This window comes from Bombus bifarius, unplaced genomic scaffold, assembly GCF_011952205.1.
Source record: "Bombus bifarius isolate JDL3187 unplaced genomic scaffold, Bbif_JDL3187 scf7180000007970, whole genome shotgun sequence".
Taxonomy (NCBI): domain Eukaryota; kingdom Metazoa; phylum Arthropoda; class Insecta; order Hymenoptera; family Apidae; genus Bombus; species Bombus bifarius.
Window position 1 is genome coordinate 2,491,083 of NW_022884356.1, and position 15,559 is coordinate 2,506,641.

The window sequence follows — 15,559 nt, forward strand, 5'->3', positions numbered from 1 at the left end:
TTTATATATATTTTAAGCTTTACTATTAGCCTGTAACTACAATTATATTTTATAATTGTATCTACATTGTATATACATGCATACATATATATTATAGTAATTTTTATAACATTTATTATATAAACATTTTACAATGAATTGCAATACATTTCATGGTAACTACATAAATTGTTCTATATAAGTGTATGTGCATGAATATGCATAAATGATGCTCATTTTAATAAATAGCTTACATATGATAATAATATTCATAATTAATATAATTAGTAGATTGATATAATTAATAGATAATATTTATTTTAACACAAAATATTCATTCGACTGCTCTTGCTCGAATTTCTTCTTCTTGATTTTGAACCTTCCAATTTTCTGAATGCCTCTTTAATAAATCGTGATTAACTGGTCCAATCAACGCACGTCCTACTCTAATATGTTTCTGATCAGGTTGTAAATATTTAGTACCAACGTGCATAAGTTGGTCTTTAGTTACAGCTTTCAATCTTTTTCTTTGTTCTTGAATATCATCATCCGTTACGTTGTATCTAAATTTAATCATTCCACGATTACTTGGGGAAACTGGCGCATCAAGATGTTGAAATATTCCTAATTTTGCTTCATCAATATCACTTTGGGATAATGGATACTTCAATAAGAATTCATAAGCTTTGTCAAATAAGTCTAAAGTACGAGTAGAATTAGGATCTCTATAAGAATAAAATGTGAATATTCCATCTGATGACAATATAGCACCACCTCCATAAGCTCCACCTTTTTCACGAATTTCTGGATGTAAGTAAAGTGATGTGATCAATTTAGAAAGTACTCGTAATGATGCGAAGTCAGGATTTGTATATGGTACAGTAAGAATTGCTTTAGCTGCATAATTTACAGCATATGGTAATACATAATGGATAGCGCTATCTTCCATTTCAATATTTTGGCCATGTGTAAAAGTATATGTGTTTTGTGGTGTACCTTTCAATGAACTATAAAATTCACTGATACTTTCTAATATCATGTCTTTGTTATTTGTACATAAATTTATTGCTGATCTCAGATGTTGTTTATTTAAAATATAATCAGATATTTCTTGCATTTGACTTAAAACAGGGTTTAAATCTGACATTTGTGTTATTTTTTTCATGTTTGAGACATATTGTAATCCTGATAGAGTTTCCTTGAATTTAGTGACTGGTGAGACCAAACTGGCTGCACTACTCATTGCATAAGTGTGCCCTAAATCCGCAATACCGTTAATCAAATCTGCAGCATTAATTTTAACTAATGTTGTAAATCTCTCAATATCAGATAATTGGACATTATTGAACAATTCTAACCATAATTTCCACATATCATTTACATTACGATCTAGACAATAAGATTCTATTAATACTCCTTCTTCATATTGCAATAAGCTATTTTTATGTTCTACAATGTGATTCATAAAATTTAAACCTCCAGTCTTCAATCGTATCATTTGATCAAAATTTCTATAATCATAATTTTTTGTACCCATTTTTGAAATAATATTATTGAAAAGTGGCAACAATGGTTTTAATTCCTGTGCTAAATCTTGTGTACCAAGAATTCCTCGATAATAGCAAACACCATTTGTTGGTTCAGTAGCAACTTGTAAAGGAACACCAACTACCTTCATATCCTCCAATTTATATCGTTCTACATCTTCTTTTATATCTTTTATTTCCAAAGTAGGAAGGACATTCACATCTTCTTCTTTCTGTTGTTCTTCAAGAAGAATTTTTCCATCTATATAAATTTGATCTAATTCTTCTTTGGAAAGTTGTTTTAATTTAGATTCTAACAATTCACGTTCAGCAGCTCCTTTTTCATGATCATATTTCTCATATGGCAGCATTGTTAATGTCAATCTATGATTATTATCCATTAGATATGCTTTCACTAATTCTTGAAGATATTTAGGATTGTTCTTTATTCCTTCTCTAAATTTCCTAATTGCTTTATTGATTCTCATTGATTGTATAAGATCGCCATTGTGATTCCATAATGGTGTTAAGCTAAAAAGTAATTGCAATCCAAAATTGGAAGTTTGATGTTTTAGTTGAAGCTCAATACTATGTAGGACAGCCTCAACATGATCTTCCATAAAACCTTCTTCAACAACTTTCTGTACAGTTTCATTAAAAGTCTTATCTACTTTTTCAAAATCTTCTGGTTTAACACCAAGCAAACTGACAACAAACATGGTATCTTTACATTGGGAATCAAAACCTGTCATTGGGCCAAAAGCAGTTCCCAGTTTTGATTCTACTAAGGCTTTAAAAAATGCTGAATTTGGACCTTTTAATAATAGTTGAGATAAAATGTTTATTTCAAAATTCTTTTGTATATCAGTGATATCATTGCACAAATAACCAATAGCTATGCTACCTTGTCGACTAGGATCTGGTGCCATTGGATCTGGCCTACATGTAATATGTTCTTTCTTTGGATTGTTCCACCGTTTTTCTGAAGGAACTTTGGACATAGATGTATCTATCTTATCCATTAGAAAGAGGTATCGATCATTGATAAATTTTAAATGATCTTCTAAAGGAAAATTGCCATAGGAATAGAATCGAGAGTTAGAAGGATGATAATAAATTTGATGGAAATTGAGTAGATCAACATATCTTAAAGTAGGAATAACAAGAGGATCTCCACCAGAAATTACTGCATATGTATGATTAGGTAAAATAAGATTTAGTAATTTTTCAGCTAATATTGTTTGATTTTCATTGAAGACACCTTTCATCTCATTAAAAACTACGCCTTTAAAAGTAATAGGGGAATTTTTGTCATTAACATCTGCATGTTCTAATCTCCATCCTTCCTGTTTAAAATCAAGTTCTCTTAAATTTGGTTTAAATACAGAATCCAAATACACTGACTGTAAATTTCGATAATCTTTCAAATTTTGTGTAGAAAATGGATATATGGTATAATCAGGTCCTGTCATAGCATTCATAAATGTAGCCAACGATCTCCGTAACATTTTAAAAAATGGGTCTCTACATGGATATCTTTCACTACCACAGAGAGTAGTATGTTCTAGGATATGAGGTAAACCTGTAGAATCTTTTGGAGTTGTACGAAATCCAACTGAAAATACATTATTACTGTCATCTCTGGCTAAATGTAAATACTGTGCCCCTGTTCCCAAATGAGTTAATCTCACTGCAGTTAGATATACTTCATCTATTTTTGCAATTTCATCTACTATAAAACCATGAATAATTTGTCCATTTTTAAATTTATTAACATCACTTTCTGTTACATTTCTATCGTATTTTGTAGCACTAAATGCTACATTTCTTTTTGAATGGAAATTGCGATATTTCAAATAGTGTTTCAATCCAAATTGACGTAAATAAAAATTTTGTGGCAAACTCAACATCTTCAACATGATTCTGTAGCACTTCAATCTGTAAAAGGTTAATCACTATTACCTTATGCCACTTGAATAACATATAGTGAAAGATCTTAAAAAAAAATATCATTTTATACAATATCACTCACCAAAATTAGATATTCGGTGTGTAGATAATGTTATATCTTTTTTAAAACAATATTTACAAATTTTTTAATTTCTAAATTTGAAAATAATTCATAACACGTGATTTTTTAATACGATGAATGTTAATGTAATAATCACCAATAATTAGTATTTATAGTAGATTATTTAATTAAATGGTAATTATATAATGATATTAATTAATAATGATTACATCGAAAATTTACAGAAGACAAAATTCATTTTGTAACTGATAATAGATTACAAATCGTGATAGTATATAATTGTAATTACAAGGTAATAGTTATATATAATATTAAATATGTAACAGTCTAAAGTAAAAAATCAACTAAATAATTTTATATTACGATAATCTTACCTATTAGCTCTTATAACGTACATATAACTTTTAGATATTCATTCTCGGCATTAGGTACGATGGTAGGATTTTTCTTCTATTTGTTTTGATGCCTTGATTATGTACAAATAACTAGGCAGGCAAAATCTATTTATTAAGAATTACTACCAATATAAAATTGTTAAGATATAAACTTATAACTATTACTATTTGAAAAAAACTTGTTTTTCATGAATATAAAATTACTTATTTCATATACTTAAACTTTTATTTCATTCAGATATATTTTAAATTTTAATTACAAAGTATTAACGCTAGCCAATCATATTATTGTGTCTAGTATTTCCAAAACCATAGCGTATCAACCAATAATTAAGCGTATTCAATTATAAACATCCAATAAGAAACCTGACATTAAAGAAATAAAATAGGTAGAATTGCAACGAACGATCGTTGAGAAAAAATATAATGACATTTTGCCGTTGAATCTATGAAGTTGAAAATTGTATGAGCTCATTAACAATAAAATACATACAATATTTATACAGATATACGATAAAAATATATAAATTCAATGGAATTTCGAGAACTATTTACCAATAGTTGGTGATCTTTTTAAGGGAAACGCAAGTTCGATGAGAATACGACTTAACACGTAGGAGAAAGCGACATGAAGCGACATACTCACAAGACAAAGCGCAAGATCTATGACGATTGAAGAACGCGCAAAGTGCTCGGATTTCCGTGCCTGGTAGACCGTCCACTAATCCTGATATTAAAGTTGGTCATGGGTTGCGCATAAGAGCATTCCGCCAAAATGAACTATGCCAAAAGGCATGGATAAAATGTTGCTCGTGAGATCGGTATGACGGATCGGTGGTTATTCTCATATTGTATGCGCTTCGGCGACTTGTCGGGTCCGCGCGAGTGGAGGGTCTCGAATGGCGCTCATGTATAATCACCGGGAGTGCAATGCTAACAAGTAGTCCAGCTGACTCTGACAAAATGGTAGGGTACTCGCGTCGTCCTACGGGAGGTGATCAATTTTTCCACACATAATCGAAGCGCCTCCGCTCTGACGGGGTACGATGAGTACTGATAACCATGATCAAACGAAGCCCTGCGTCAGCAAACCACCCGCAAGAATCGAGCTTAATGCCGACGAAAGCGCGTTCGACGGCAGGCGAATTAAGAAGGAACGAACTGACGTTTCCCTTGAGAATGGTGACGGTAGCATCAACGCCGGCATTAATGATACTAACAAGCAACTACAGTCGAGTCAGCGACCGGCTGCCGGCAGATTTTCAAACGGCTTCCACGACGACGACCTACTTCAGGATATCATCGCGGCCAAGTTCACGGCTCTGGCAAATCATGGCACAACCACCAAGTACGACAAAATTCGGCTCATGATCGAAGATAGCATCAGGTTAATTCAATTGTTCTCTCTCTCTCTCTCTCTCTCTCTATCTATCTCTCACTCATTCACTCACTCTCTCTGTCTCTCTTTTTCTTCCTTTCTCTCCCTCCCTTGCTTGCTTACTCGCTCTCGCTCCTTCCCGTTCTTTTCTCTCATTTTCTCTTCTCCTGCCTCTAGGCTTTTCTTTCTTTTTATTCTCAATGTATCATGTTTTTTTCCTTTTACATTAATGAATTTGTAGAATTTTTGGCCAAAATTGCGATTTGTTCAATTATTTGAATGTTTCTATTATACGTTGAAGAAAATTAGGTGATAATATCCAAAAGAAATTTTGCATTAAAAAATTTAATTGTTTATATGCTTCTTTTTATATTTCTCTTTATTCTTCTTTAATGATTTATTTAGTTTGCAATTGTGAAATTGAAGTTACTTAATACATTTTGTTAACACATACTTTCTTCAATGTTTATGCTAAATAAAAACAATGTTTCTTTTATTTCTCTTTATTTATAATAATAATTACTGTAATATTAAAGTTATTTCAAACATCTTTTTTTAATGCAATGTATAATAAGCACAAAGATTTCAACTGAATTTATAAATAAAAACAGAGTTTCAACTATTGCCTAAAGTTTTAAATAAGAGGTATATGTTTAAGTAGAATCACACTGTTACATATTTCTATTTCAGATGAAGAGAAGGTATTTGAATAAAAATTTTGTATAAATATATATATTTTTATCTTTATGGAATAATGAATACTGTAAAATAAATTAGGATAAGTATTTAATGTCTTTGCTTTACTTTTGAAATAAAAGTACCATTTATAGTAATAATCTTTATATAAATCAAGCAATTAGGAATAAAGGAGAAACATTGTTATTCTGTTTGAAATCTATAATCTAAAATACTCATAAGCCGATACATTTTTGAGAAAGTATTGAAACAACTTAATATTAATTGTGTGTCTGAAATATATTTTCAACTTAATTTAAATTTATGCTCTCATATGCAAATGAAATTGAAGATTCTATAATAAGACAAATATATATGTAATTCGCTAATAATAAAAAAAGGAAAGATGTATTTATATAATTTTCGGAGGAAATAGAAATAAAATAATTCTTTATTTAAATTTACAAGCTAACTAAACAAATTCTATTTTAAGCTATACTTTACTAAATTTATTTTACCATGTTATGTTAATACTTACAGAAAAATTACATATTTCATATGCACATAAAAACATTATTGATTATATGCTACAATTCTTTTATAGAAATTATATTCTATGTATAAGTATTTAAAACAGAACTACATGTAAATTATAAACACATATATGGAGAATAAATATGTAAATTTTGCTTTTATATTACCACGGTTTTAAATATGTTTCCATTCAAGTATTATTTTAAACAATGTACATTCGATAAATTTTATATACAGTGTGTTTTATATATAATTATATACAAATCAACTTTATTGATTTTCATATACAGTGAAGAATCAAAAACACGTATTCAAGAAATCTTCTCACAAATTGAACAACTGAAAATAGAAGAAAAATTATTGTTGTACCTGAAACTTCCGCTATCATTGACTAATACTGGAGGAACTGTTGATCCTTTGAGACAACCATTAAATCCATTAGGAAATCGTTATGAAATTCATCAAACTATCATGTGGATTAAAACACATTTAGAAGAAGATCCAGATGTTTCTTTACCAAAACAAGAAGTTTATGATGAATATAAGTAAGTAGTTTAAATATGACATGTTTTAAAAGTTGTCCTAAAAGTTTTTTATTAATTAATTAAACTTTGAGTATCTTATTGTTATTTGTTATTTTACATTTCTGTTTTCAATTTATTTACAGTATGTATTGTATGCGAAATTCTATGAAACCCTTATCAACTGCTGATTTCGGTAAAGTTATGAAACAAGTATATCCAAGAGTTCGACCACGTAGACTAGGCACACGAGGCAATTCACGTTACTGTTATGCTGGAATGCGCAAGAGAGTTAAATTGGATCCTCCAACATTGCCTAATATATCTGGCACTCAGACTGTAAGACACAAAATTGTTTTAAAAACTGTATATAATGTATATTTTCTCTATATTTTACGAAACACACACTATATTTTGTATTATAATTAAATTTTAAATTTTTTAGGGTGATGAAGTAGATGAAAATATTACTGAAGAAATGTTGGGAGCTGCATCTACATTGATCAGAGAATGGGCAGAAAGCCTCCTTGGTTTGAAATTTCCAACTTTGAGTGCCTTAGCACGTCATCTTGTTGATAATCTGTGTGTTGATACTCGATCTCTATCTGCTGTGTGCATATTATGTGCTTCAGGAAATTCGAATACATCGACAAATAAAGGTTTGATGATTGTCATATATTTCAGAAGCATTCTTTCTGATTGTATATTATAAGTTATTTTATATATTCAGAGACAAATACAGATATACGTGCAACACCTATTAGTGGAAAATCTGGGAAGCTTAGAGAAGCACAATTACAGTTGCAACGAAAGCTACAACAGCGAGAACATATAAGGGATCAAAAACACCGTCATCTTGATACTGTTATACAGGTATAAAATATTTTCTTAGTAAGTAACAAGATGTAGGTAACTAACAGTAAATGTAATGTTTCTTAAATGTTTCAGAACCAGAACAAAGAGAAGACTGTCGATAATAAAACGGGGGCAAATAAGGGAAATAAGAAAACTAAATCCAATCAGTCATCTCAAGGTACAAATGTATCGAGTGGGCAGCAGAATGCATTAACGAAATTGAGTTCATCTGCTGTAGTAACCAATCGGCAGAAGAAAGTTTTTAAAGCTACTAGTAGTCAGCCATGTAACATCTCCCTGGAATCCAACTGTGATAATATAGTGGTACAATCGATTGAAGACATACAGAATAATAGCAACCCTAGTGTAGTAATGACCAACTGCGTAAATACACAGCGAGATATCAAACCCAAAAATTCCAGAAAGCGTGCCAATCCAATTGTATTGAATCAACCATCAGAGACAAGTCCTGAGAAGCAGACAAAACTTACAGAACAGCAAATACAAGAGAATGTAGAGCATTCCAATGTGTTGTTGCCTAAGCTTACATCTATACAACGTCCCGGGAAAATTTCGGTGATACTAGCTAGTAATCTGAAGCCTACCAAGTGCAAAACAAACGAGGCTGTTAACAATCAGCCTACCAAAAACTGTGATAATGAATCATCAACATGTTCCAAAAGTTGCATTAAAGTAAATGGTTGTCCCAACACTTTTGAGTCTAGTTCAAATGCAATAGAGGAATCTACAGTTTTAACTAAAGACCAGATTCTATTATTGCAAGAGAATTCAAATCTTGCAGGTAAAACCGAGAAACTTGGCTCTATTGATTCGGATGCTTTAGATGATTATTTGAATGGAGGTAACAACTCTCAAGAACAAGAGGAGGAATTATTACAGTATTTTCAACAAAGCAATTCATCAAGTTCAGATGTGGAAGCAAATACCATTGCTATTGATGAACAAATATCAAGATCTGATAAAGTTTCACAGCTAAGATTAATATTACAACAGAATTTGAAAGGAGGGACTGTACATGCACCTGTTGATGTATTACCTGCTGCTATCATTAGGCAGAATGTTGAAAAACGTGAAATCACTCAAAAGCACAATTTGATATTACCAACTTTACTAAACCATTCGAACCAAAATAATACCAGACGTAGAGTCAGTTTTGAAACGAATGTTGTAGAACATGTTCAAGACTCGAATGTTATTACTAATACAGTTCCACAGAGCCCAAATACACGACGTCGAATATTTAATTTTACGCCAATATCGCCTGGCCCACATTCACCTATTAATGGTCGCGCTTCCAAATCTAATTCTGCAAACGCTAGCCCATTCGTTTCACCACGAAATACACCTGTGCCACGGTCGAGAAGCAATTTACAAGCAAGTAGTTCCAGAGCTCGTACTCACAAATCCTTATCGCGTTCAATATCTTGCAGTATGCCTTATACTAGCAAGAATGATACTTTTGTTGTTCCCACAAGTGGTCCGGAATTAGTTAGACAAGCGTCATCTACACCACAGTTACCGTTGATTTCTACCAAGTCGTCGGAAGTGCAGGTGGATAGTAGTACAACGCAAATTTCAGTTACACCAAAAAGAGAAGGACAAGGATCACAGTGTGCTGCATTTTTATCTTCTGATTTAGCACCGCAAAAACAATTACTCATTAATTATCCAAGTCAGGAAAATTTACAAGAAATTAAAAACGTTTATCAAAAAAGTCAACCTGATCAGGAAATTAGCGAATTGTTTCATAACAATAAACAATTTACCAGTGAACTTTATAGGTCGCAATCAGTTCCATTACATAGAATGGTTAATCCTGCATTGATGTCACCTATTTCAACGCAACATTGCTTATCATCCTTTCAAAGCCAGAGTTTTAATCCATCTACAAGCAGTTCCATAGCGCCTACGCCAGTACCTAGTGAGTTCAATGATTTTGGATCAATGGGTCAACCAGAAGGACCTTCAACATATTTACTTGATGACGTTGATCCAAATTTTATATCAGATGACCAAAATTTCTTAATGGGTGACAAAGAAATTACACCTGAAAACATAACGAATATATTAAACATTTTGGATGAAGAAGGAACTCAAAGCTTGCAAATTTTACCGGAACAACCTGCAGAAGAAGGCTTGATAGAAAACAATTCAATAGTGTTGGATGCTTTACCAAATTCAAATTTAAACTTGTCAGAAGAGGATATGTTGGATCCATCAAATGTACTTGATATTCCAGTAGGTGGAGCATTACAGAAAATAATACAGTCACGCTCCTATCCTAATACACCATTACCTGTGCCAGTATCAACATATACGCCATCTTACACAGAAGATAGTAATGGATCTAGATCATATCCTTCGACACCACTACATACAATTCAATCGCAAGAAACGTATCAGGATACTAACGAACCGATGCTCTCAAGTCCTACTCTGAATTCTTTAAACTTGCACAATGAAACTGTTAACGAGTCTACTTCTAGCAGTTTATGTAGGAATGTTGTGGATTTGCTTGAAGCCAATTTCCTTGGAGAAGCTGATACAGAAACAAATGATTTGGACCCACTTGGTAATTTTGATGGATTACAAGATGTTGATTCACTGACACCTTTGTTTAATGAAGTGACAGAGCCTAATCGTTGAAAGCATATACAAAAGTAATTCATGGATTTCTTGTGATTTTGCATAGTGATCTACCAAAGGTTGGAAAAGTAATTCTTAAATTGTATGTTCGCATGACTCCATTTTATAATGATAGTAATTTGCATAAATATTCCATTTTAATATGCAAAACATTATAGTGGCAGTATAAAAGGATTAACGATTAAATCCTAGTTCCTTGTGCTAATATCAAATAACACATGTCACAGTGATCACATAAAGATGCATCAGTTTGAGTTTTTGTTGGAATAAAGAATTCTTTCTTGTTTTATATTTATGAATATAATTTACGTCAATTTGTCATTTTTTACCGTTTATTGAGACATTAAATAAATCTCTACTGCTTAGGTAATACATACATGATAACAAGAATATACCAGAATTAATGTCTTTAATTTATCTTTTCAATTACAGTACTAACATACATTATAATGAGAGGAGCTCATGATAGAAAATTCAAATATAAAAAAGATGTCTTTAAAAGAGTTGAATACTATATTGACTATTGAATTGAACATAATTTTGACGCAGTTATAAGTATTCATAATTCAATTCAATATAAAAGAGCAGAATGAGTGACTGCCAATGGTATTTTTTTTATACTTGTATTTCTTATTTTTTAAAGTAAGTAAAGCGAGAAAGAAATCACTGTGATGCAAATATAATCTTCGAACATTATATATTTCTTGAATTTGCCACTAGTGAAACTAAAAAGTGTAAATGTCTTCAGTGAAGTCTTAGGTGTCTTTGGTGGAACATTGAGTTTTCAAGTGTGAAAAATATGACGAAGAAGTTGCTCAAATAGAGCGATCGTCGCTGTGAAGTATTTGAGATTCGAATAAGTGGAAGTTGATTTTATATAAATACTTTATATTCGTCGTTTTGAAACGTTTGTTTCTAAGTCATTTAAGAACGCGTTATTGCGACTTTGTTACTCAAGCGTTTCTAAGAAATATTTACGATCACCTGCTGGACATTGGTGAGCTTCTTTTTACATAACAATCGGTATTGAACCCAGTATGTAGTACGCTTTTTCTGACCGGCAAAGTGACGGCAAAAAAGCGAGTATGTAAATTTATAAATGTTTTATTTTACCTCATATCTATATAAATTTGTCAAATTTGCGTTTGATTGATAAAACATCACATTTTAGATCAGAAGTATTCAAACTTCATAAAATCACTATTACTGTTTGTTAATTTTTACATTTCTCTTCCTTTTATTCTGTCCTGTCACGTGCTTTAAACTTTATTATTAATATAAATAAATTTATTACATTCACGGTTACCATCTTTTTAAATATGACTTCAAATTGTTACTTTGGATATGATTTTTAAATATTAATATGATCTACCAAAAATTGATCAAAATTCGTATAATTTGGGTAATTGAAGTTTGAGCACTTTTGTTTTAAATAAAAGATAAAGCAAAAAGAAAAGAAAAAGAATTGTGCTTCGAAAGACATAAAATTTCATATTTATGTACCGTACTGGATTCTACATCGATAATACTGCTAAATAATTATTACTATGGCGGGTCTTCCTGGTATATCGTTTTGTTCATCAATGAAATCCGAATTACCATAAATACACCGCCAATTTATATTTTTCTACGGCGTTCTTGATCGAGAATTTTATGAATTGGATAGTTGTTTAACCGATTTTTATTCCTAACTTACCGTGGTTACTTAGCTTTCAAAGCAGAAAAAGTTAGAATTTTTTGTAGAGAATCCACACAAAAATGTATGGTATGATCGCGGTTGTATGAATTTCATCACTTAAAATTATTTTTCACGTCGAAGTCTTAAAATGATGCGCTTCAACATCGTAAAATATTAGATTTTTATAAAAAATATGGGGTAAACGTTATTTACTCGCAAATGATCACGAACACACGACATTTGCAAGAATTCTATATTATCATTCTGTAAAGGATTATATGGCGTTGCGAATGTTAACACCATGTAAATATATAGTATGATTTTTGTGAAATCTTGTTCTTGAGAGTTACTATTGACGTACTAAATAGCATGAACCAAATCTCGTGTTTCTGTTAATCGATTAACATTTTAATAATCAAATAAGCAATTATTATGACAATAAAAAAATACAAAGAAGAAGGAATGAAATAAGTTAAAAAATAACGAATTATTTAAAATTTATGTTTTTGTATCTACAAGAGTAATTTCTGTGTGAATTTATGTCTAATTTTTTCGTAACGTTACGATTAACCGGAGTATATTTTGAATACGTTTTTTGGTTTGTGCTATTGCCATATAAAGGCACTACATTGCTAATACCGGTTTTTAATCGCCATTTCACATACCGTAACTAAATAATCGTATGTGGGAATTCGAAGAATTTCGAATTCCATAAATCTAGAATGTTACGCATGTAATCATGGTTTTGAATTTGTAACCTGCACGTTTCTATTAACCTTTTGAAGCATGAATCGAGCCAATACGATGACCCAAAAAGGAACAAAACTTTTCGACGAAAGTAATCTCTCGGCATATCATAAAGTTTTTAAATGACAAATTAAGAATAGAGAATCGAACGAGATTTCTTGGAAGATATTAAAAGATACTTTATATGAGCATGCCTATTAAGCGTATTTTTATATATTGATTCAAATTTAAACAGAATAAAATGAATAAAAAGGTAGAAAAAAGAAAAAGATATAGAAAAAAAGTGGAAATCAGCAATACTTCAAAAGGTTAATAAATATTTCTGGTAATTGCATCACACATTTATAAGCAACAAGAAAACGTTAGTTTCCCACGCAGCCTGAAATACAGCGAGAGTAACACATTCTTTGTATGAAATGAGTTACAACGTAGTTTCAAATATTCTAAACTATTAAAACAAAACTAATAAGACGGTAATCTTACTGTAAGGCGAGTTGTGAATTGTACAAACATAAAAAAAGAGAATCATTCGACGAACCAAGTAGTGATTTGAAACTAGCAGTTAAATAAATGGACGAAAAGAAAAGAGGACTCGACCTTCCATAGGTTGTGAAATGACAAGAAAAAAAAAAAAAATAAGAGAAAGAAAGAAAAAATTAATGGAAAATATGAACCGAGCAATTATAGGAAGTTCTTAGACGTGAATAAATGACTTTCATTAACTTGACCAAATGATCGAAGATCTTGGAAATTTCTATAACAGTACTGCTATTTGTAACTCGTAAGTAAAAAAAAAGTATATGTACTACGATATTACTTGTTGTTGTACGCACAAAGATTTTAGGTAGGAATTATTCGATATTATCGTGTAATCAGGGTTTGTCTGTGCTGTTTGATTTACAATTTGAATTTATCTAGATGCGGATATCGATATATTCATGAAAAATATGTGAAACATTTTTATGAAACAGTTAACAATGTGCAATAATCGTACTATCCTTTATTTGCCAAACAAAGAAAAGGAGAACAGTAAGATTAATATTGTAAAATTATTGGCTCAAATTAATAATACGAGAATAAATGCGAAACGTTAAAATTGATACTGGTATCTAGACATCTGTAATGTAACAGCACCGATTTATAAAAAAAAGAAAAAAAATTAAAAACAAAATAGCGGAAATAAATTATATTGAAACATATATACATTCATATTTACACAGACAGTCAATAGATATAGTTATATTTAAACGAAAAGGTAATAATAACGGCGATCTTGTCTGCATAGGAAATCGTGAGCATCATTTTGAATACTATATTGTTTCAATGGAAAATGAAAATACGCTGATGGGACAAGATTGTTTGAATGGGCATGGTATAACTAAATTACCATACAATTGGACTTTGCACTGTATTTTTTCCCTCCATCGGAAGTTTGTTGATTTGTGAATTGTTTATTTTCTTTTTTTTATTGATATTTTATTTATCTATATTCCATGTTAATATTTAATATCACGATAAAGAAATATATTTTCCTTTGTAACAAAAATTTTGTACAAATATTGCCTTGTGTTGTTTAATAATTGATCTTTTTTTCTCGAATTGAAATATAAATTTCGACGGAGAAAAAATGGAGTACAAATGGATAATTATTCGAATATTAACAATACTGCATGGGGTAGGACAATTTTATAGGTCAGTAAAATATTATATGTCGTAATCGTAGAATGCAATAATTTATCGGTCATCACGATTAGAAATACGTAGAATGAAATAATTTTCATAAAACAAGATCCATCGATCATAGATTATCACAAAGATCTTCTTTTTAATTTGTAAAATATCATTCAAATTTTACTGATTTCGAGTTTTCTGTTCTTCAACGTCATCATGAATTAACATACTATCCTACATAGCCAAACAAAATAAAAATACAAGAAATGTGTTTCCATGAAAAAGAAAAATAATAAGAAAGTGTGAACAAAGTACTGTTGCTTGCAGATTGATTTTATTGGTAATTTTTAAAAGAGAAGAAAAAACTCGCCTTGCTTATTTTCCGTCAAATATATTTATAATATACGTAATCTTGCCACATAAAACGATCTGCGTTTTGTTTCTTGTCAAAGATTTTGTATTACTTTCAATTGAAGGAAAAAAAATAGACCTGGCGATATTATGCGGCTCTAATGCCGTTTCTGAGGCTTATAGATCTTCGAAGGATCGTTTTTTTGATTCTTCAAGATACTTTTGCTTCGTTAATGAGAAAAAACAAAAAACAAAAATTTCTCTACCTATTTTGTATGATCGAATGTCAGGTAGACTAAATCAAGCAATAGGAAAGCGGTATTCCCATTGCGTGTGCTAGTGTTACTGGCAATTTATTTTGCTTTGTAAATAAAAATTCTTTTTTAGTAAAAAAAGGTGCAAAAAAGTCATTAAAGAGAAACATAACAAATGCAGTTCCCTCTTTATTCCTTATAAGATAACAATAAATTCCCGTTATTAATTCTTCATAGATATTTTTCTTTTTTAAGTTTAATGTTATGAAATTTTATATATCATATAGAACTTTATA

The 15,559-nt window shown here is 30.6% G+C and overlaps 2 protein-coding genes across 4 annotated transcripts; one reads left to right on the forward strand and one right to left on the reverse strand.

The window, feature by feature from the left end:
- Positions 1–89: 89 nt before the first annotated feature.
- On the reverse strand, positions 90–4,022 carry LOC117212953 (presequence protease, mitochondrial). Of its 2 annotated transcripts, none has more exons than XM_033458124.1 (2): positions 3,912–4,022; positions 90–3,443 (listed from the first exon to the last, which is right to left on the reverse strand). In XM_033458124.1, exons 1-2 carry the CDS (start codon positions 3,932–3,934, stop codon positions 314–316), a joined length of 3,153 nt encoding a protein of 1,050 aa, XP_033314015.1. In that variant the 5' UTR covers positions 3,935–4,022; the 3' UTR covers positions 90–313. The 2 variants fall into 2 exon arrangements, with proteins under 2 accessions (XP_033314015.1, XP_033314021.1); XM_033458130.1 differs by lacking the exon at positions 3,912–4,022 and adding an exon at positions 3,538–3,682.
- A 541-nt stretch (positions 4,023–4,563) lies between these two features.
- LOC117212945 (DNA-binding protein RFX7) lies at positions 4,564–15,443 on the forward strand. Of its 2 annotated transcripts, XR_004488564.1 has the most exons (7): positions 4,564–5,319; positions 6,810–7,064; positions 7,187–7,379; positions 7,486–7,699; positions 7,771–7,913; positions 7,989–13,768; positions 14,273–15,443. XR_004488564.1 is itself a non-coding variant. In XM_033458110.1 (6 exons), exons 1-6 carry the CDS (start codon positions 4,979–4,981, stop codon positions 10,560–10,562), a joined length of 3,720 nt encoding a protein of 1,239 aa, XP_033314001.1. In that variant the 5' UTR covers positions 4,564–4,978; the 3' UTR covers positions 10,563–15,443. The 2 variants fall into 2 exon arrangements, 1 of the variants encoding a protein (XP_033314001.1); XM_033458110.1 differs by having other exon boundaries at positions 7,989–15,443.
- The last annotated feature ends 116 nt before the right edge of the window (positions 15,444–15,559 follow it).